The sequence below is a fragment of the Anolis carolinensis genome, chromosome 4 (genome assembly GCF_035594765.1).
Source record: "Anolis carolinensis isolate JA03-04 chromosome 4, rAnoCar3.1.pri, whole genome shotgun sequence".
NCBI classification, from domain to species: Eukaryota; Metazoa; Chordata; class Lepidosauria; order Squamata; family Dactyloidae; genus Anolis; species Anolis carolinensis.
The window spans coordinates 217696309-217720592 of NC_085844.1; the positions used below are offsets into that span (position 1 = coordinate 217696309).

Below are 24284 nucleotides of genomic sequence, written 5' to 3' on the forward strand. Positions count from 1 at the left end.
TTGTGGGGTAAGTTAAGCTATGAAAACAGGTTAGTCATAGGCTGGATCTACACTGCTATATACTGGTAATCCAGTATGAGAATACATATTAAATGTATTGAACTGGATTATGTGAGTCTACACTGCCATATAATCCAGTTCAATGCAGTTAATCTGCATTCTGAAAATGGCTCATTTGCCAGTGTAGATCCAGCCTTAGTCTTCAAATGAATTTCAATGCTGCATGGGAATTTGAATCCAGGTCTTTCCAAATCCTACAAAGATTCCCTCAATAGTTGGTGACCTTCATGTCTCAATGTATGTGTCCAGCATAACAATGGCAACATGGTGTTCAAATGAATGTATATTTTATTTAAAAATACTTCAAAGGCTGTTTGTCTTAAGAGGTCAAAAGTATTGTTTCCTTTCAAGGAAAACTTGTTAGAAATCATTGTATTCAAAAATACTTGTGAATGGCTTTCATCTGTATTTCCCAACAACTCTTGGAATTAAGGTTACCATTAAAGTATTATAAAATTGCTCCCAGACTTGGTCACTAAGTTTTAGAGAGAGCTCACTAAAGAATTTGGCTATTAATTTGTGAGAACCAAATGCTAGGTTGAAGACATGATATTTAAAGCACCAACCCCCAGTCGGACATGACTGGACTTAACATCAGGGGAAACCTTTACCTTAAAGCACAAACATTGTAGTTGCACGCACACACCACGAAGCAGCTTTTATTTTTAATAGTGGTAGTATTGATTAGGAAATGATTATTTTATATGCAATCCAAGGAGGCACCAAAACAAAGACACTATATTTCAAATGAATGTTTCAAATTTTTTATTTTTTTTTCGTGTCAGGAGCAACCGGAGTTGCTTCTGGAGTGAGAGAATTGGCCATCTGCAAGGACGTTGCCCAGGGGACGCCCGGATGTTTTGATGTTTTACCGTCCTTGTGGGAGGCTTCTCTCATGTCCCCACATGGAGCTGGAGCTGATAGAGGGAGCTCATCCGCACTCTCCCCGGGTGGGATTCGAACTTGGCAGCTTTCAGGTCAGCAACCCAACCTTCAAGTTACGAGGCTTTTATCCCCTTGGCCACCGGGGGCTCCTTGTTTCAAATTTCTGTGTTTATGAAACGGTATATGGAAAAGTTAGGCAGGTCTGGTTCAGCCATTTACCAGGGCAGTCCATAGAGGTTTTGGAGAGGTAGAAATACAGATCCTCCCCATCCAGATTTTATTCATTTTACAATAAAACCCAATTCCTGAATGTTGAGGATGTGTGTTTGGGTAGAAAATAGTGACATATATCAATACTGAGTGGGTGGAGTGAAGATCTCACTTCAGTTTTACTGATGCAATGGATACATCTGTTCCTCCGCCTGGTAAATATTTCAAACAGTTGTAGCTTTTGACCAACTGTATAAAAGTTATGCCAGTTCCAGAGCATTATTTTCTACAGTGAAAAGTCAGGAAATAATAAAAATATCTAAGGACAGGTTCACACAAGCAAATTCATTGCCAGATGAGTGAAACATCAAGAGACTACCTGTAGGTGTGAAGGGGCTACACAACACCTCATGGGGGTTTTCTTTCCCTGTCTGCTTCACATCACCCTCTACACCATTGGTTCTCAACCTGTGGGTCCCCAGATGTCTTGACCTTCAACTCCCAGAAATCTTAAAAACTGGTAAACTGGTTGGGATTTCTGGGAGTTGTAGGCCAAAACACCTGGGGACCTACAGGGTGAGACCACTGCTCTACACAAACACTTATCTAAGGGATACAATTATATACAAATTTTAGCCAGTTGAGTAGGTTAGGAATCCTGCTTGCTTTTCGTGTGAATGAATTATACAGATTGAGAATCCCTTATTCAGAAATCCAAAATGCATCCAATATGCTCTACAAAGCCAACCGGGATACTGGTGCTTTCTGTTGGTTCAATATATCAAAGTGAGTGAAAATTCATGCACAAAATTTTCAAAATCTCCAATACACCTCATTATGTATGTACAAATATTACAAAATCTCCCCCTCCCCAAAAACATCCGAAACCCAACACTTCTGATCCCAGATATTTCAGGTAAGGAATACTCAATCTGTACATGTAACTTGACACTACTACTCTAACTCACCCTATGAAGCTTTTAAAATCCAGTTGGTATAGTAAACTTTTATTATGTGTAAATGGTTGCCTAATTTAGCCCTCATTTGAAACCCTTGTGAGTTAAACAACCCGTGTCAGGGAGTTCCAACCACTCATTTTAATAATTAGAATTCTGCATACTTTAAAACGAATTCTGCCAACATTCATGTCCAAAAAGCAATATGTTTCAATGGGATGTGTTCACATCTGTCAGCTATAAAATATGAAGGAAAGGAATTTGACACAATGAAAGCAAGTGATCTGTGAACCCTTATTGGGCAGAGCAATCCTACACTGCCATTATATCATCATGATGGACTAATCATATTAGTGTTTGCCTTCAACTAGTGCTGCAATAATCTGAAGGTTAGATGACTGTCTTTTTCTTCCTAACACACATACAAAATGAAAACAAGGCAACTGTTGCAGATTTTTAATATGTATGTACATTTTAAAGACAGTATTGACAGACACAAGGTACAAAAATTAAGCCATGGCAAGCATCCACTGCTGGCGTCTTTGGAGACTTTGGTGCTCTCCATTCAGTAGCTCCAAACTTTCATGAAAAAAAATGGTTACATGTGAAAGAAGTTGCCTTCACGAGTCCATTTTTAACTGAGGAGACTGTATCCAAAGTAGATCAAATTACGCAGACAAAAAAGTAGATACAGATCAGTATCTGAAATCCAATGACTATTTTCAAGCAAATCCTTTAATTTCAGAATATCTCCAGATGAATTCCAGTTTAAAAGGCAAAACAAAGAATTCACAATGCAGCTATACTGTGAAGTGAACGTATTCTCTCCAGTGGCTCAAGAAAAAAATATTGTATGAAGTAATGCTGGTTTCTCAGCAGAGATCCAAAGGCGAGACTAGAACACACAATATTCTTTTTGACTCTCCAGCACAATACTGACTCAACTGAAGCACTTGCCAGATGACCAGAAAGGTACTAGAAAAACATTTAGAAATGTATTTGGAAAGAGGTATAGTGGGGTGAGAGTTTGCAAAAGACAAAAAAAGAGAGAGTGAGAAGCACATGAGACCAGTAATGGGCTATTCAATATGTATGAAGATGGAGTGGAGATGATCACCAGATCCCAGCAGGGAAACAAGCACTTTGGGAGGGTTTCTATCCTTGTGTCCGAAGATCTTTGGGCGTGATCAGCTGCTCAGTACCTGTAATGATCTGGTTTGAAGGGACCATCTTTGGGAAGTCCCAGGTACTTGGCCTGTTTATCGCTTAGCTTTGTTAGCTTCACACAGAGTTTATCCAGATGAGCAGCAGCCACAGCTTCATCCAGCTGAAAGAGAGAATGGGAAGATAATGGGAAGCTACAAAGCAACACCACCACAAACAGCCCAAGTCTGTACTTCTGTATCAGCTCAAGTTCCAAATCTATCTCGCACACAACTGAGAAATCTTGACTGTGAACCCAATTTCATTCCAGCCATTTTACAATTTTTCATGCATGTTCATATACATTACATGTTTACTAGAAACAAGACGTCCTGAGGATCTCACGCTGTTAAAATCAATTCCAAACTACAGAAGCTTATGCCACAATTAATTATGTCTGTCTCAGGCTCTGAGATTTTTATTTTTTGGTTTGACACAACAGATGAATATGGCTTGTTCTCTGGAATTTGCCACTGTGTAGTGACCTAAGGCATTGTTCAACAATATTCAATATCATTCAACCATGTTGTCAAATGAAATCCTTCCATCTTCCCAAAACCTCTGGGATTCTTTTCCTTAGGGGATAAGATAAACTTGAAAAGCTCTTACAGCAAACATACTCAGTCAGTTGTGCATAGGTTTGTCTTATTTGCTATAGAAAAAAACTTTTCCGATTAACCGCTTTGGTGGAATGTTGAAGTCAGCAGAGCCTAACTCAAGCATCAAACAATTACCATCTTGTTGAATTCACAGGGTTGTTTTGGAAAATTGAGGCCAGATGACTTGTTTTTTTAAAGTTACATCATATTTCAATCCCAATCCAATTAAGAACAAAGAATTCACTGATAATTGCGATAATTAAGAAGCTCACGGGAAATAAAATGGGAGAAAATAAGTCAGGCTTTGAGATTTAGCAGACATGGTGGACAACTGTACAATTAAGAACAGACTGTGGCTGGTTTTACTTGACGTTCAATGAGTGGCCTTATCCCTCTTTCCCATTATACATTTGCACAGTAACAAGTCACATGAAGTCCAGAAGTATCACCAAAAGAAAAAGACAAAATTAACTTCCATTAACTTCCATCTCTCATTACATTAACAACATGCAAGTGCATGAATCCTTCAGAATACTAAAAACCGCTGGAGTGCACAGCAGTCCTAAAACATAATGAAAATTTCTAGGCATATAACCAAGGGTTTGAACTTTTCAATCCATGGTAGAGCAAGACTACACCCCCTTTCACAATCATTTCTTTGTAGGAGGCAAGAGCTGACCTTTAAACAAGCCCACACATATTTAAGTACGGGTTAAGTGTCCATTCTCCACAATTCTGAAAAACTCCAAAATTGTCCAGGGGTAACTGAGATCATGACACTTTTGCTTTTTGAGGGTTTAATGTATGTGCTTTCATGCACAAAATGATTAACAGTATTGTATAATATTACTTCTAGGTTAAGTGCATAAAATGTATATGAAAATTAAATTTTGTGTTTACACTTGGGTGCCATTTCCAAAATATCTCATTGCATGGGTTATATATCCATATTTACTCAATTATAATGAGCCATTGAATGTAATGCACACCTCAGTTTTGAAGGTGTGCACTACAAAAAAAGTATTTGCTATTGAATATAATACAAGGTGGTGGTGACTATGAAAATGCTGGTGGGACGTCATACCCCTTTGTCTGGTCTTCCCACCAGCCTTTTCACGACTCCTCTGTCTCAAGCTGGGATCTCTTGCCCAACAGCATAGATGGATTTAGGTGCTTTAAATCTAATACCCAACCAGTATTTGGCCCACTGAAAAGAGACCTTCTAAAGGAAAGAGACCTTCTAAATCAGCATTTTCTTGCCTGATAAATACAGCTGTTGCAAGGACCTGAGAGTGGTGGTTCTATGCAGTACTTTCAGAACGATAGCTGTGACTAATGAATCAATTAGCACTTGTGAGACTAACCGGGAAGAATACATTTCTAGCATTAGTTTTCATGAATGCAGTCCAATCAGACATAAGTGGATTATGTCAACGAAAGCTTCTGCTAGAAATGCATTCTTTTCCATTACCTTAAAGATGCATCTGATTAAGTAGCTGTGTCTAATATGGAAGCTTATGTTAGAAATTTCTACTTTCCTGTTAAGTCTCAAAGGCACTACTGGATTCCTTTATGTCTTTTTATACTCAAGATATCATTTTGATAGTACTGTTATATTAACTCTGAATAATTGTGGGAAGTGTATCCCCTTGTTTTATGTACTACTTTCATCAAACAAACAAAAAAGAATATCACTCACCTTCTTTGGCAGAATATGAACACCTACTGCATATTTGCCAGGATTTGCCCAAAGTTCTATTTGTGCCAACACCTGATTGGTAAAAGAATTGCTCATGACAAAACTGGCATGACCCATCGCACAGCCCAAGTTCACCAGTCTGCCTTCTGCAAGAAGTATGATGTGGCGGCCATTTTTCAGTGTGTAACGGTCCACCTGAGTAAATACATTTTAAAAGAAAGACCCAGTGAAAAAAATGGTTGCAAATGTGACATTTGGTTAAATGTATGAGTAGACACTGAGGCCCCATCTACACTGCTTATAAGGCAATTAGGGTCTTGGTACAGATTACGCTCTTATCATTCACTACCATACCTATAAAAAGAGATGATTCTGGTTTGATATGAGTTATGATACATAGTACTCACAGTGACCCATGAATAAGTGGAAACACATTTTGGGCTGATATTTTTGACTAACATTTCTAGACCTTTACAGCTTTCCAAACTGTGTGTTACAACATGTTCGTATGTGGGCTGCACTGTGTAGGCGTTTCACACAAGCGTAATGAGAAACCTGTCAGTCTACATGAAATAAACAATAAATCATATATTTAAAAAACTATAAATGAAAGGTTCTCATGAGGTATGTTGGGTCCCCATACATTTAGTTATTAAAAGCTAAGTAAGTGTCCATTTTTCTTAGAGGGGGCTGGCTTAACCTCCAGTTTGCTAGTAAAATAATAAAATAATGCATATCTAAAAAGTGCCAAAGCTCCAACTTATACACTAATATGTAAAGTAGGTAACATAATTTTTATGGAAAAATAAGTCTTGAAATATAAATGCTTTCAAACCTCCCCAGGAAATTAAAAAACAGCGTAGCACTGATTGCACAAGAGGCACATGCTAATTCTGCTTTGTGAGAAATATTAAAGGCAAGGATAGAGACATGATTACAGGCAGAAGAAAGCTGTCAGATTAGGAGCCAAAACAGGCAACAAACCACACATATGGGAAATTTTATCTTTACAGATAATTGTTTGCCCAGGAAGGATGAAATAATCTTTGCAGGGAAATGCAGTAATAGATCCCAGCCACAAAGAAAGCAGCCACAAATTGAGTTTTACCAGTTACAAAAACACATACACCACCAAAACCGAACAGAGTGGCAGTTTCAGCAGATCAACAGCAAAAACCAAATCCTCCTTCAAAAGAGTTTTACATATTAAACCCGCTTCTCCTAGTTCATTTAAGGCATTATGGAACTGTCCCCTATTTAGACCAGCAGATTCACTGATGTGAACTTTTAGTTTGAACTAGCAAACAGAAACCATGTCAATTCATTCAATCATTTGCAATAGGAGACAATATTAGATGTCATATGTATCCTAAACAGGGACTGAAATAACGAATGCTGGAACAATGGTACAATGGATATAGATTTTGATCAGACATGTTCACCTAAGAGTGAGTTATTTATTTATGCAATGCTTTTGACAAAAAATAAAACCTAAGAGTGGGATATGTATTATGTGGCCTTCCAAATGTTGCTGTACTATAACAATGGTGAGAAATGCTATGAGTTGCAGTTGAATATCTGGAGGGCTATACATTCCCACCCACATCTTAAGGGCAAGAATGAACTGGGTTTATTGATAAAGATTTATGGAATAGGCCAGATCACCTTAAAATTATGCCTCCACCAGAAACCTGCCTTATCTGGTAGAGGAAATTATGAAGAAAATGTATTTTAATTCTGCATTATTCCAAAGTATTATTCCTATAGCAATGTGTGAGATTTTAGGAGCTTTAATACACTAAATGACTTTTTAAAAGGACCTAATGAAGTTCTGTCTTTCATATGCAAAACAGCCCATGCAAAAGGGCAGATCATGGCTGAACTCAAAAACAAACTGATATATACTATCATTTTCATTTTGTATGGTTTTCATTTTCATGCCTCCAGCACATAAGACACAAAGATAAGCAGATGAACTCAGACAGGGTACATCACTAAGACAAAATTGCTCTAATCACAAGCACAACTGAGTTTCTGCTCCAAAATGTTCTCTTTTCTACCACTTCCACAGCTGTACTTTCAAAAGGCAACTACAGCATGGTAATCCAATTGCAGCGTCATACTAAATCGAAGTATCATCTTATAGTTATATCAGAAGTATTATAGATCTGTTACTATATTGTCACATGCTTCTATAATAGAAGATAGCTCTTTGTATCATTCTTGTACAAAAAGTTCCCGAATTATAAACCTCCAACTTACAAACAACTCATAGTGAAGAATGAGGGTAAGGCAACAGGAAGTCAGAGAAATCTACCCAAGGAAGGGAAATTTGCCATTGAAAGAGTTATCATGGGGAAAGGGTGCCTCAACTGAAGCTTTCTCACCAATCCTTGTCTCAACAACAAGCCAGATTTTTTAAAATCTTATCACAGGGACAGAAAGTGAGGTGCAATCTTCTGAACAGGGGCACAGACACCAAAACAAATACTACAGGGGTGTGTTATCCAAAGATAGATGATAGATATATTGGCTGGAGTTACACTTTAAAAATACACCTGTTTCGAATTACATACAAATTCAACTTAAGAATAAACCTTGGGGACTGTCTGTATTAGAAAGGAAAGTGCTATGTTCCTTATCTGTGCATTCCAAAAACATGGGAGACGGTGAATGTGTGACTGTGTGCTTTTAAAGGCAGAGTTAGAAAGAATCACCCTAATAATAATTGCCCAGCACAGATGAGAATCAGTGAATGTTCCCTCAGGTTTATTTTATTTCGTGTCAAAAGCATTGCATAACAAATACATTTTAAAATGATGAAAAAAAAAGGAAATCACAAGCAACTAAATAGTTTTAGACCAAAAACGGGCAACAGCAACCGCATTGTCCGTAGCTTTAAACAACTCCTCCTCCGTGCATGAGGCAGGACATTGTGGGCAAGCATACTTATGCAGAGTTGTTTGTTCTGCTCCACAGTCACACAAGGTGGAGGATTCCTCCAGGTAATGCCACCTCGCCAAGTTGTCTTTAGATCTGCCCACTCCACTTCTGAGTCTGTTCAGGGACTTCCAAGTTGCCCATTCTTGGTTTGCCCCAAGAGGAAGACCCTCATGGGGGGCCATCCAGTTAGAATTGCCAGGTTTAGCTGCCCAGAGGGACACCCTTGCTGTTGCTGGAGGAACATCAAGAGGAGTGGTGGTTCTCATGAAGCCCTTACTTGATTTGAGTCTGGTGGGAGGAGGCTGATAGTCATGCAGTGGGTGGCTTTCACAGTGTTCAACCTTATTTCTCTCACCGTTAGCAGCAACTTCCCGTCGCACGTCAGGAGGGGCAATGCCAGCTAACTTGTAGAGTTTATCAACAGGTGTAGGTTTAAGGCATCCTGTGATTATTCTGCATGTTTCGTTTAGTGCTATGTCCACCTGCTTTGCATGGGCAGACTTTTGCCAGACAGGACAGGCGTACTCTGCAGTTGAGAAAGAAAAGGCCAGGGCTGATGTTCTTATTACCGTATTTTTCGCTTTATAAGACGCACTTTTTTCCCCCCCAAAATAGAGGGGAAAAGTCAGTGAGTCTTAGAAACGCAATATGACCTCACTTAAATATTTTCCAAGGCCTGGGCCTCGTAGCCACTTCCCTCAGCTTAAGAAGCAAGTCCTCCGAGCCACGCGGGAGGCCCTCGTTCCTCCTTTCAGTCCTCTCGCTCCCCCCTTCTGTTCCAAGATGGTACGGCCCATGCCTTAGCGCACACTCACCTGGGCTGCCTTCATCAGCTTGCTTTGGGGGACGACGAAGGGAAAGGCGTTTGCCGCGAGGCCTCACCCCCCTGAGGCTGCGGTGCCGGCTTCGGCGCCGCCGGGTGCAGCCTTGGCCGCCTTCGCACTTTGCCCACCATAGCGGCCCGGAGAAGGAGAGCACGAAACCAGGGCCGGTCGGAGATAAATTTAAATATTAAGCGGGGGCGCTGAAAAGCGCCCCCCGCCGGCCCAGCCTCCTGCGCCCTGGCCCCGCCTCCCACCCATCGTGCTCTGGCCCCGCCTCCCACACTGCGTGGGAGGCGGGGCAAGGGCACGCTGGGTGGGAGGCAGGGCCAGGGTTGGCCCCGCCTCCCATGCTATTCGCCCTGGCCCCGCCTCCCACGCAGCGTGGGAGGCGCAGCCAGGGTTGGAAAGAGGGAGGCTTCGCCGCCCGGGGAGGGGAGGGAGGGATCCCTCCTCCCCTCCCCGGGCGGCGAAAGAAGGAGGCTTCGCCGCCCGGGGAGGGGAGGAGGGGATCCCTCCTCCCCTCCCCGGGCGGCGAAAGAGGGAGCCACAAGGCCAGGGCGCACTGGTCGGGCGGCGGGGCACCGTCGGAGTGGTACCCCGCCTCCCACCCAGCCTGACGGCGCCCCCCGAGACCTGCGCCCGAGGCGGCGGCGTCACGTGGCCTCTATGGTGGGGCCGGCCCTGCACGAAACCCAGGGAGGCAGCAAGCGAGCGAGGGAAGCTCAAGGAGGACAGAAAAGGAGATTCCCCTGCGCGCTGGCTCAAGGCTTCCCCTCGGAAACACGACGTCTGGAGGCAAGGTTCCGCCCTGCCTGTTTATACCGCGAAGCAGAAGCTTCTGCTGGTTGCTATGGGAACCCAGCCTGACTGGCCTAGCTACCTCCTTCTGAGACAATAATAATAATAATAATAATAATAATAATAATAATAATAATTTTCCTCCTCTGAAAACTAGGTGCGTCTTATAAAGCGAAAAATACAGTACTTGTGGGTCTGCACCCCATGAGCTGCCAGTCAATTTCCGCAGGATGTTGTTGTGTGCAGCTACTTTGTGCTTGGTGTTCATGCAGTGTTTCCTATATGTTAATGTTCGATCTAAGGTGACACCATGATATTTAGGATGGAAACAGTGTTCGAGCTCTTGGCCTTCCCAAGTAACTTTCAGTTTCCTGTTGGCTTCATGGTTACGTAGGTGGAAAGCACACACTTGTGTCTTGGCAGGGTTAGGCTTCAGGTGATTCTCTTTGTAGTAGCTGGAGAGGTCTTTCAAGGCATTAGTGAGTTGCTTTTCAACTGTTTCAAAATCTTTCGCTTGTGTTGTGAGGCCAAGGTCATCAGCATATATAAAACTCTTTGTGAGTGGTGGTTGTGGCTGGTCGTTCGTGAAGATGTTAAATAAGGTCGGTGCAAGAACACTGCCTTGGGGTAAACCATTCTTTTGCCTCCTCCATCTGCTTTTCCGGCCCTGAAACTCCACATAGAAGCTGCGGTTTTCTAGGAAGGTCTGGACAGTTTTTGTAAAATCAAAGTCCCGGGTAATATGGTAGACTTTATGCAGCATTTTTCTATGTTGCACCATGTCATAGGCTGCCGTAAGGTCCACAAAAACTGTTCCCGTAATGCAGCCTTTCTCATAGGCTTCCTCGATATGCTCAGTCAGATGAAGAATTTGACCTGTACAGTTTTTCCCTGGTCTGAAACCTGCTTGTTGTGGAATAAGCTTGGGTTCGATAACAGGTCTTAGTCGATTTAATAGCACCCTCTCATAGACTTTATATAGTTGACATAAGAGGGAGATTGGTCGATAGTTCCTGGCATTGGAGGCATCTTTACCAGGTATTAAAATGGCAATGATCTTAGTTTTCCTCCATACTCTGGGAATCTGTTTGTGTGCCAAGCATTGATTGTAGAATTTCAAAAGCCAGTTTTCAGCTTTGGGGCCCAAATGTTTGATTTGCTCCATCATCAGGTCATCTAGGCCAGGTGCTTTACCAGTCTTACATCGCTTGATGGCTTCTCTGAGTTCTTTCAGGTTTAGAGGAGAAGACAACTGGTGGGTTTCAAGTTCTGGCACCCTGTTGATTTTCATCTTTATTCTACTGTGGTTGGTTTTCCCATTCTGAATTAGCTGGTGAGCTATCTGGTCTGGTGTCACGTTTGCGTGTCCATGGTTGACCACAGGATCACTATTCAGGCGTCTCAGCAGTTGCCAGGCTTTTCGGCTACTCTTGGACATGTCAAGGTTCTCAAGCAGCTCTATCCAACGGTCTTTCTTAGCATTAGCTAAGGCTGTAGATAGTTTTTGACCTGCTGCTATAGTCCCATCACTGTATGGATTCTCTTGAAAGAGTCTGAGATATTCCTGTAGCTGATTTAGCGATTCTTCGTTTTAGGTCTGGTAGGTAGCTTGTGCGACAGCCTCTAGGGATTGAGAGCCTTGAGGATCTTTTCACAGCTTCTACAAACAGGTCATAATTTTCTATAGAAGGTTCTATATCAGGTGTCTCTTAGACATATTTGTGGATCTGTTTCAGAATGTTCGTTAAGAATTCACTGTAACAAACAAAACAAAAACAGTGTACAAAGGCACCTTTGAAAAGATCTAGCTGGAGTATAGCTCAAAGTCCAATCTAACGAAACCACAGACTTTTCTTGGGAATTTTATTATGCTGGTTCTAATCAAGCATATTTTACACTATGGTGCAATTACTTTTATGGCAGCCGTCTTGCTTACGTTGACAGGCTGGATATTTAAGAGATGGGTCTATTTTACGCTAGTCTGTATAAAAGGGTAAGCAATGCTTTTTGATGTGTTCCTACTAAAAAACTTTATCATATTCTCAGCACCTGGAATGTTTCAAACCCAGTTTGCTTTCTGCCTTGGAATAGATTCCACCTATTCTCTCTCTTTCAGAAAAAGTATGACGTGTTTCTGAAAGGCTCCAGGCCTCCAGTGACCTAAGAACAAATGAAAACCAGTAGCTAGAAAAGACTGGCTGAGTACACTTGGAACTCCAAGGTGGAAATGTGCAAAACCCAGAGACCTTTGCCATGACAATATATTTATATAGTACAATATAGTAATTTATTGCCAGTATTGTGCTATGCTAATAATATACTGTATGTAAATTTAATTTGTAAGCCGCTCTGAGTCCCCTTCGGGGTGAGAAGGGCGGGATATAAATGTATTAAATAAATAAATAAATAAAATGGCAGGATACAATAAGCATGACTGAGGATCTAAGCAACAAACTCATAAAATGACCCAGAACAGCTGCAGTACAAAAAGAAGAGCCTGTCAGACTGGTTTCAGATATACATCAGTATTAGTCAGGCATGAATCCTCAAGAGAATTCGCAGACCAGACCTAAATATATACGAACCAAGACCATTCTGCTGGAGATGTCTACATCAGGAAGTCTGGTTCTGCTCATGCTATGCACATTCCAGGCCTTTCCAATTGCATGAGCCAGGAAAAGTAAGTGGTGGCTTTATTGTGTTTTTTTTATTCTTTCCATCAAATTGAGAAATATAAGGAGCACTTAGTACCTGAGTCTTTATACTATTCTGCAAGAGTGGGCCCCCAAGATAATTCATAGCTTGCAAAACCTAGTCCACCTCCCCAAAAAATAAATTGATTAAAACCCATTTTTAAATCTAGTTTTAAAACCAAATTACCTATGAAATCATATACTTTAGGCTGCCTTTTGGAAGCAGAGCAATTTCCCAAAATAAATTAAAACAGCTCCCTCCCTTTCTTCTTTCAAGAACCAATTAAAATTTTTCCTGTTTAGATAGCTTTTAGTGAAGGAAACTAAGCTGGAGTGATTAGAAACACCATAATGTTTACGGACTGGAACAAAGCGCAATCTGATGTGATGCCACAAGAATGTGAACGTATATTGTTGTATTAACTGTTTATTTTATGATGTTTTATACTTTTATCGATGTATTTTATTGTTGTTTACATGATTTTAATATGCTATAAGCCGCTTTGGGTCCTGTGAGGAAGAAAAGTGGGATATAATAAAGATATTATTATTATTATTATTATTATTATTATTATTATTATTATTATTATTATTATTATTTGAAACACAACAGGATGAGTCCACAGCAGACACTCTGCTGGCTGTTGAATTGGATCACACGTCGGACACTTCCCAAGTGCCTAGGACTGTGTGATGTATCGGCGAATAATGTGTGCAAATCCCAGCAAGGTGGCCTTCTGCAGCTGGCAGGTGGTAATTTTGTCAGCGCTGATTGTATTTAAGTGCAGGCCAAGGTCTTTAGGCACTGCACCCAGTGTGCCGATCACCACTGGGACCACCTTGACTGGCTTGTGCCAGAGTCTTTGCAATTCAATTTTTAAATCCTCATATTGTGTCAGCTTTTCCAGTTGTTTCTCCTCAATCCTGCTGTCACCTGGGATTGCTACATCGATAATCCATACTTTGTTTTTTAACACAATTGTGAGGTCAGGCGTATTGTGCTCCAAAACTCTGTCTGTCTGAATTTGGAAGTCCTAAAGTAGTTTGACATGTTCATTCTCTGTAACCTTTTCAGGCTTGTGAACCCACCAGTTCTTTGTCGCAGGCAGATGGTATTTGTGGCACAAGTTCCAATGAATCATCTGAGCAACGGTGTTATGTCTCTGCTTGCAGTCTGTCTGTGCGATCTTCTTGCAGCAGCTGAGAATGTGATCTATTGTCTCATCTGCTTCCTTGCAGAGTCTACATTTGGGATCTGTCATAATCTTTTCAATTTTGGCTTTGATGGCATTGGTTCTAATGGCTTGTTCTTGGGCTGCCAGAATCAGACCCTCCGTCTCCTTTTTCAAAGTACCATTTGTGAGCCACAGCCATGTTTTTTCTTTGTCTTCTTTTCACCAGTTTTCTCTTCTGCTCTGGATTGTGTTTTTACGGTATTCACTCTTTGTCTTGTTGTAGTTTACTACTATTGACTTCCCGCAATGTTGGTTCTTGACTGCCTTTCAACATAATCTGCCAGGGCATGTTTCTCTTCCTCTACCGTTTGTTTCACTTGCAGATGCCCTCTGCCTCCTGATTTTCTGGGCAGGTAGAATCATAGAATAGTAGAGTTGAAAGAGACCACATGGGCCATCTAGTCCAACCCCCTGCTAAGAAGCAGGAAATCGCATTCAAAGCACCCCCGACAGATGGCCATCCAGCCTCTGCTTAAAGTATGGCTTAAAGGTAAAGTATGTCAACATCACTACGTGGGCATAATGAGTTGTGGATTGTCATCAGTTTTCTTGTTTTAATGTCCAGATCATCTAGCTCTGCTTATGTCCAATTCACAATTCCAGCAGTGTATCTAATGACGGGTATGGCCCAGGTGTTGATAGCCTTGATCGTATTTCCGCTATTTAATTTGCTCTTCAAAATCTTTCTGACTCTTTGGTTATATTCTTTGCTGACCACATTTTTCACATGCCATGCTTGATATTGTCCAACTGTAGTATGCCCAGATATTTATAGGTTTTGGGCTGATTGAATTTTATGGTTTCTCCATTTGGCATCTCTATGCCCTCGCCGTGAGCAATTTTCCCTGTCTTTAATGCCACTGTGGCACATTTGTCTAGGCCGAACCCACCACCATCATCATCATCACCATCATCATCATCATCATCATCATCATCATCACCAGCCCAGGTTGCTTGGAGAGGTAGTTTCACTGTCAAATTGCTGCTACACAGAAAGCTCTTTCTTTGGTGCTCCCTACTTAGAATGATAGAATCATAGAGTTTGAAGAGATCACACGTGTCATCAAGTCCCACCTCCTGCCGTGCAGAAAAAGCACAATCAAAGCACCTCTGACAGATGGCCATCCAGCCTGTTTAAAAGCTTCCACAGAACTAGACTCATACAAAAGGAGCAGGAAGCCTTTCTGAACTCATGACTTCACAACTTCTTAAGTTAAAACCAGTATCCAGAATTGAGTTATAATGGAAACTGAAAGCCCATGAAATTGGTTCAAGACTGATGATGCCTAGCTGCTAAAGCACCTAGTAGTTTCAAGTCTGGCTGCCTTTTGTTCCAAATGTACCTTCTGAGCACTTGTTAAAGGGCAGCCCTAACCAGAGCATATAACCATCGTCTAATAGCGATGTAATTGAGGCATAGATTACTGCTGCCAAATGTATTCCAGGAACCAAGGATGCTCTGTCCTATTCACCAAAACTAATTCTTCTCAGACCACTGAGCTTGGAAAACGAGCAGAGAGACCCTTTAGCTTCCTGGTATACACTGTTCCTGACCATGGCTGTTGTTGGCTTACAAAGAAAATTTGGGCAGATTGCAAAACAGCAAATTGCTGCCTATCTATCACCCTACCCTATTTTAAAATTTTGTTTTGTTCCTTCTCCTATGAACTGGGAGTGCCTTACAAGATAAAAGCAAATACAGATTAAAAACAAATCTGGACAAAAATACACATAGGCAACTATTACTACAATTAAAATTCAATTAAACCTATGCTGATATTGCATTAATGCATTGGTGTTACTTTGGTAAGAGGAACACAGAAGAAGAAAAAACAGTACCGTGTAATTCTATCAAAAGAGATTCCAATTAAAAAATAAGGGGAAAAAACATCCTGATGGTAAGTGCTGTTCGGATATGCTGCCTGGGAGTGTGGTAGAATCTCTTTCTTTGGAAGTTTTTAAGCAGAGGCTGGATGGCCATCTTTCATGAGAACATTGACTTCATAATTTTGCATGGCATGGTGGCTCTTGGAGTCTCTTTCAACTCTAAAATGCTATGAAAAAGCCTCTCCTTAAGAGTCAGGCAGCTTGTCTGCCAGAATAAAAGAAAAATCTCAGCTTTCAAACCCCAAGATGTGTACGATGACGACAGTTCGCCATCTGACAGAGACTGGCTATTGAAGGAATGCAGACCCTCTTTTACCAGTTCATTTTCCTCTGTTCTTACAAAAAGAATTTCCTTGAAGATGAAAAACAGGATCCCAGTTAAAGGTTTACCTACCTGAGGTTTAATGTTCACCGTCTCCACAGCATTTTCACTCAGCCATTTCACATCAATTTCCACATCAAAGTGCCCAATGTTGCAGACAATGGAGTCATCTTTCATCTGCTCAAAATGCCTAGAAGAGAAACACACAGATCTTTTCAGGGACAGCAACTCATTTGTGTCATGGACCAAAGAAACTAGACATTGAACACAACCGCAACCCATTACTTGAGCCATACTCTCTTTTGTAGTTTTCATGGAAACATCTGGCTACTGTATGACTAATCCTAACATTTTTAAAAAGGGGGAAATTTCACCATTACCTATGATACCATAATGTGAGATGCTTTTCGATGTGGTTTGGATTAAAACTCCCATCATCTACACTCACTATGTCCCTCAATCAAGTATTGTGGGACCCATCATCCCAATCGTCAGAAGATAATCAGATTATTGCCAAGCCTCCTTTTACAGTGCAACTTTTGCCTTTCCAGTTGCTAACTCTATTGCTTCTTAATGTGTATGATGTGGATAATACTTAGATATCTGAAAAGAAAGAATTTCAGGAGTTGCATGCATTATTTGTATAAACATGATACCAGGTTGTATGAAGGCTAAAAACAAGGCCAAAATATTTCACAAATAATTCATTTGTCTATGCAACCATCAAACTTTATAAAGCTGTCCTGTGATGCTAAACAATTCATTCCGAATACAGTATGTTAAAATGGAAAGCTAGAATTAACAATGCAGACTCCGAATCTTGCTGCTATCCATTCAGATAACTCATTTTATGTTATCAATATCCAGGCCAGTAATACAGTTAAAGCCAACAAAACTCTAATTTTGGTAATAGTTCAAAGTCTCCAGATACAAGTTCAGTAGATATAGCAAAATATTCTTAGGGCCAAATGTAGCCAGCAAGACAGTGTGAATTGGGATTAAAATGGCATGCTTCTCTTTTCTGTGATCTAAAGCAGTGGTTCTCAACCTGTGAGTCCCTATATATTTTGGCCTTCAACTCCCAGAAATCCTAAAAGCTGGTAAACTGGCTGGGAATTCTGAAAGTTGTAGGTCAAAACACCTGGGGACCCACAAGTGGAGGACCACTGACCTAAAGCATTTCTTAATACACATATAGAACCAGTATATAAAATTAATGCATTTCTGACTTCAGGAATGGGCTAATACTGGTATTTGTCCCATCTGGTCCACCATTTGTTTACATTTATTATAGGATGCAGAATTAGATAGCATCTAGTTACCAAAATGCCCCAGAAACATATAGGAGAATTAAGGCATCAGTGTTTCATTTACTGTCAAATGTTGGAAATGTAATTTGGAAGCCGGATTCTGATCATGGTCAAGCCAACATCTTACTTGCATTGGCAAAATGTGACACCACTGGCAAACAATAATCAAGAACGCCATGTCAGAGACGCAATGGTACATCTGTTTTATGGTACTTCTGCCCATCTGTTTCTTATCACACACACGGAAAATAGCTTTTAACTGAAAGTTATACAGTACCTGCCCTGAACAATATCAGAGCATCCAGTGGTGGTAACAAATATGTTGCCTTCTTTGCAGGCCTCTTCCATTGTTGTAACTTCATAACCTGAAGATAAAAAGGAAATTACACAATGTGCTATATTCAGCAGGTCCTTCTACAACATATTAGTGTATATTTGTACTTTAGGAGGCTAGCAAACATGTATTAATTCAGCAGATTAATCAATAATAGATTCTGGTTAGCTCTTGTAAATCTGCAAAACATTTGTCTAGATCTCAAATGACTTATGCCACTCTTTGGCTTTTCCACTTAGCTATTGATTTTGGCAGTTTCTCTCTATTACACTACACAGCTAATTTTCTAAAATGCTCATGCCTATACTTTTACCAGCTTTTGTATATATTTATCCTAATTGTTTATTTCTAAATCTTTCTCCATAGTGTTTAGGGCAGCATCCAGTGGTGTCAAATTTGTGGCCCTCCAGGTGTTTTGGACTTCAGCTCCCAGCATTCCTGGCCATTGGACAAGCTAGCTGGGACTTCTGTGAGTTGGAGGCCCAAACGCCTGGAGGGTCACACGTTTGACACTTACTTTATATTATTCTATCCATTTCTAAGGCTTGGCTGAGACACAATCAACACAAGATCTGAAGTCATATGTAAGCACGCTTCAAAAATGAGATACAGTCAAAGCCCTCCCAACAGACAGCCATCCAGCCTCAGTTCAAAAACCTCCAGAGAAGGCAACTCCACTGGACACCCAGGCATTCTGTATTTCACTAGAGTTGGAAGATACCCCCAAAGGGCATCTAGTTCAACCCTCCTTAGCTAGGCAACAAGACATAATCAAGGCATCCCTTGATTATGGCCACATAGAGTAGCTATAATGGAAACCACACAAGAATCAACTTGGCCACAGTAGCCCACGCTCTGGTCATATCCCGAATAGACTACTGCAACACACTCTACGTGGGGTTGCCTTAGAAGATTGTTCGGAAGCTTCAAGTGGTCCAATGGGCGGCAGCCAAAGTGCTCACGGGAACGGCGTAAAGAGAGCATACAACCCCCCCCACCCCCCCCCCCGTTACATCAGCTCCACTGGCTGCCAGTCTGCTACTGAGCACAATTCACCTATAAATCCCTAAACGCTTACCTGTCCGAACGGATCTCCACTTAAGAACCATCTCAGAGTTTAAGATCATCTGAGGAGGCCCTGCTCTCGGTCCCGTCTCCTTTGCAGATGCAACTGGTGGGGATGGGACAGGGCCTTCTCAGTGGTGGCCCTTTGGCTGTGGAATTCCTTCCACAGGGATATTAAATTAGCCCCCTCCTTCCTGACCTTTCATAAGAGAGTGAAAACATGACTTTGTGATCAAGCCTTTGGAGAACTTATTGCACATAATTCAATATCTATGTATTGCACGACTATTGGAATGGCCCAATTGTGGATAGTGTAGTTAATAGCAAATGCATTGTTTTAAATGTTTTAATGTATTTTATAATTCTATTGTAAAATGTTTATTTTAATTGTACATTGTTTTAAGGCATTAAATAGTTGCCTAAATGTAAAGTCACCTTGAGTCCCTTCAGAAGTTGAGAAAGGCAGGGTATAAAAGTTGTTAATGATAATAATAATCATACATACATACATACAATGGTCACACAGTGTTTTACTGTTTTAATTGAGTATGATATTGGTTTTTAAGTGTGTTTTACAATTGTTGGTTTTTAATATATTTTGTATTATCGATCAATTGTATTATATGTGGCAGTAATCTTGCCATTATGTAAGACCGCTCTGGGTCCCCTTGGGGGAAAAGAGCAGCATATAAATTAAATAAATAAATAAGTGTAAAGGAAAAAAATTCCAAACCTCACTTATAAAGATTATTTGAAGCTTATATATATTATATAGATATTATATATTACACACTGTATAATATAACATAATATATATATTGTATGAAATTCATATAAGGGGGTTGCTAGAAATATTGTATTACTGTGTTGCAAAAGCATGCATGTCTAAAAAGCATGTCACCAATATCAGAAGCTTGGCAAGCTCTACCCTAGATAAACCACCCAAATGGTCCTCTCCCTCTCACCTTCCATGGCTGCTTGCAAGGCATTGATTGGATCAATTTCTGTGATTATGACTCTAGCCCCAAAGTTTCTTAAAGCTTGAGCACAGCCTTTGCCAACGTCACCATAGCCTGCCACAACAGCCACTTTCCCTGCAATCATGACGTCCGTGGCACGTTTAATTCCATCAATGAGGGATTCCCGGCAGCCATAGAGATTGTCAAATTTACTCTACAAAGAAAAATAGACAAAGAAAGCTCCACACACTTTCTGATTATAAGAAAATGCTCACAACACATAGCAGACACACAAGTGGCTATAATACGCTACATGCCTCCAAGTTTTCATCAATTAGAAATGGGCACTGAAAGCCAGGGATGAGAAACCTGTCATCTTTCGGGTGCTGTTGAACTCCAAAAGTCATCAGTTTCAGACAGAATGGCCAACAGCCAGAAATGAAAGCAGATGGAATCAACCATCATCTGGAGGCGACATGTTCTCCACCTTGACATCTTTGGCTTCCATATATGAAATGCTATAGCTACATTTCTACCACTGAGATCTTCCTGAGAAAGAGATGCTAAAATACAAACTTTCAGGAGAACCATTCTCTTGAATCATATAATCACTGTCTTCTGCACTCCATTACTATGTGAACTGCTGACTTAATTGGCCTACTCCAAATGTGGTTAACGACTACTGGCCATTCACCATGATGAATAGAGCCTTGGAGCATTTTATTCTTAACATTTTGAAGGCATTTAGGTTGCCTAATCCCTGTTCCAAAGTAACCCCAAGACAAACAGAATGGTAGAAAGAATGCCAAGTGCTTAAGCTGAAAAAATAGTGCTGCAATAGTACTGTACAAAAAATAGTGGAACAGAAGCTTTTATTATGTTATGGTCCAAGAATGACACTGTTGTTTTTTTCAACATTTCTATGCAAAGCTCTCAGCCTTCCCCTCTCATTTATTCTCAAGAATATTATTTCCACAGCTTGAGTTTGTATTAAAGACAGACAAGACTTATATGGCAACACATGGAAGAACAAGTCATGTTATAACTGAGATAGTCACTAAGGAAAAGAAAAACAAAACACCCAAGCATTCTGCATGCCTTACCTTGGTGACAGAGTCATTAACGTTGATAGCTGGCAATTTCAGGGTTCCATTGGTTTGCATTTTATAGAGATTATGGACTCCTGTGGTTGTTTCCTCTGATAATCCTCTGATTCCTGAAGAAAAACAAAAATCCCACAACAGTGTTCACAGTAGAAGTCACCAAATTTCATTAACATGCTTCTTTGAAGGGCTCCTTACAGATGTGAAGCAAGACAAACTTTCAGCATTTAAGACAGAATGCATTCTAGGTTCACTTAAGTGTAAAGTGTTATGATGGTTTTGAATTCTGCTCCTGTCTCCTCTCAGCCTTCTCTTCTGCAGGCTAAACATGCCCAGTTCTTTAAGCCGCTCTTCATAGGGCTTGTTCTCCAGACCCTTGATCATTTGAGTCAACCTCCTCTGGACACATTCCAGCTTGTCAACATCTCCCTTCAATTGCAGTGCTCAGAATTGGACACAGAACTGGACTCAGAATACAGGACACAGTATTCCAGGTGTGGTCTGACCAAGGCAGAAGAGTAGCATGACTTCCCTGGATCTAGACACTATACTCCTATTTATGGTCATTAATACTTTTCTCTCATGTTTAAAAGAGTAGCAGGGGCCAAGCAGGGAGAAATAGTAGGAATTCATTCCTGCGTTCCTGGCTATTATAAACTAATAGCATTCTCAGATGGAGAGCTTACCACCGGTTTCTTCTAATTAATAGGGCTAACTCCAACATTGTACAGAATGAAACACCTCCTCAAGCCAATAAATTTTGGGATGTCATGAAAGAGTGGCGTTTTTTCCATTAATTAATTTGTTATAGTGCTATTTTATTGCTAAGATGAGATGTTTCTGAGGTTTTCCACCTTATTTATCAGCTTGGCTGGTTTTAGAAATTAAGCACCTTAATTTAGGATCAGGCCATTTCTGCTCAAGAAATTGTTAAGTGTCATTGCTATCACAAAAGACCAGATTTCAGTAAACCCACTTCTACTATGAAACCATGGTTTTGACAAACAGCTACAAACCACAATCTGAATCCTTATTCTTATAAACTCTGGTTTATTTGAACCATGGTTTATGAAGACATCTAAAGTTAAAACTGTGACTCACTCCCAGCTTGTTTCCTCGACTGCCCAGCCTAAAACAAAATGGGAAGGTGAGTAACAAACTGGAAATGGTGGAGACTGCATAATTTGATCAGTTATCTGCTGAAAATTTATAGTTTACGCACAAACCATAATTCATCAAGATGGTTAAACATATCCCTTAAAATGGTCTAAAACCTATATACAGTTAATGTGGTAGAGATAAAGACTGAAAATAAAGGGCACCCCTTTATAAAAGAGCAACTTCAAAGCTCAGTACATAATACAAAGATTATGTGGACAAAAAAAACAAGAAATACTACCAGTTTCATAAATATTTCTAAACAATTTTGGAAGCCTATGAAAAAAATTTCTGAGGTCTATTTAACAAAAATGCTTTCAAATTGAATGGACACCTGTGGAATATTCCAGAAATATATTAAAGCGGCAATAAATGTGTCTTCCACTAACAAAATTATATCACTAGAGTAACTTCAGGAATTATTCCAAATGATTCTACACATGCAGGAATACACTAGATAATCACCTAGTACATATATTTCTATCAGCATTCATTTCATAGGACTGTACTTTCAAAGAGCTTTGTCTTCTTATGAGTCACAGATGTCAGATCTGTTGTTGTGCTTCAAAGTAGAAAGGATATTAAGGTAGGAATGTTAGGAGAGGAAAAGATGGTAGTTTTACTCTCCCTGGGCTCCTATATTAATTTGAAGTGCTTTGAAAGAGCCAGCTAGAAACAATTGGTTGCCTATAATGAATGACTTTTACATCCAAGAAATACTTAAGCACCACAGACAGCGTAACATAACAAGGGACACAATCATTTATCCTACAGTGCAACTGGTTTTAGTTAATTTTATAGCTAGAGGGAAGGAGTAACCAAGCAATGGCCCAGGGTCAATATGGGACTGGAGGTGGTTTTTGAAGCACTTCACTCCTCCAGACTGCCTAGACGACACTGGCCAGCAATTCACCGTTTAAATAAGTTGCAAGCCTCACACCCATCCAGTGCACCTTTTATCAGTTTTCCAAGGCAAGTGGACCTTCGGCCACTTCAAAGCCATCATTTGTTGCCAATCTGTGTGGCCCCAGAAAGGTCTCTGGAGAGACAATTATCCTCCTAGATTTGCCACAGTTCCTCACCTGGTACAGATTGTGTGTATGGTCTAATGCCACAGCTATCCAAAGTTTTCCCATGAACCAGTTTTGAAGTGCTTTGATTATTTCTGAATTATAGGGAAAAGTCGTTTTCTAAAAATCATCACTATAATGCTAATTACCTATGATATGGGTGGGTTTGGAAATGTTAACTAATCTCTAATTGGGATTTCACTGAAAAAGAAATACTGGGAAAGCACAGATTTTCTTTCCTTCAGGCTTTCAAACTGAACACAGCAAGGGCTTACAGAGACATGGAGAAATAGAGATTTGCCAGTCTACAAAAGTGTTACCAGCTGATTCTGAGACAATGTATTTGATGGCCCTTGTTGTGTTTTAGCAGATTATTGAATTTAAGAGGCTTAGTTTTCATCTGGAAGTACTGGTTGCCATTAAAGATATTTATATTTTCCCACATGGTCATCTTCAGAACTATATATACCAATATTGACATAGTTTTTGCAATCTGACACCAACACTCAAATGATTAGAAATGGGAGAAACCATAACTAATCGACAATAATAAGGTTGGTTACCACAATGCAGGGGGGGGAAAGAAAGAGTGAAGACACTTTTGGTTGCCAAAGGAAGCCATTTAAGGCAACATCCTTCAAATTAGTGCCAGGTGTAAGAACATCATGTGAGAATGACTGAGGGGGAAATAGCAAAATGAATTATCAGGCACTTCTGATGAATTCAAATGAATTCAATGACACTCCTGCAGTATTAAAGAAATTTAGAAAACTAATGAAGATGGAATTAGAGAATGCATGAGAAGAACAGGCTAGACCTGATGGGAACTATTCTAGTTCCCATCAGGTCTAGCCAGCATAGTCAATGGTGGAAGATTATGGTTGTTGCAGCCCTACAATACCTGGTGGCTACATATCTGGAGGACTGTATTTTCTGTAGCCCTAGAATGGACAAAACTCTTTAATGGGCAT

At 40.4% G+C, this 24284-nt stretch overlaps 1 protein-coding gene across 1 annotated transcript in view; it reads right to left on the bottom strand.

Moving 5' to 3' along the window:
- Window positions 1-2552: 2552 nt before the first annotated feature.
- The window catches only part of ahcy (adenosylhomocysteinase), a 41523-nt gene continuing 19791 nt past the window's right edge, over window positions 2553-24284 (bottom strand). Inside the window, exons 5-10 of the mRNA XM_003220490.4 lie at window positions 21086-21198; window positions 19989-20196; window positions 17902-17989; window positions 16387-16504; window positions 5613-5807; window positions 2553-3438 (exon numbers count right to left, since the gene is read on the bottom strand). Of these exons, the coding sequence (XP_003220538.1) occupies window positions 3307-3438; window positions 5613-5807; window positions 16387-16504; window positions 17902-17989; window positions 19989-20196; window positions 21086-21198 (854 nt within the window). The 3' untranslated portion in view covers window positions 2553-3306. The remainder of the gene's footprint in view (window positions 3439-5612; window positions 5808-16386; window positions 16505-17901; window positions 17990-19988; window positions 20197-21085; window positions 21199-24284) is intronic.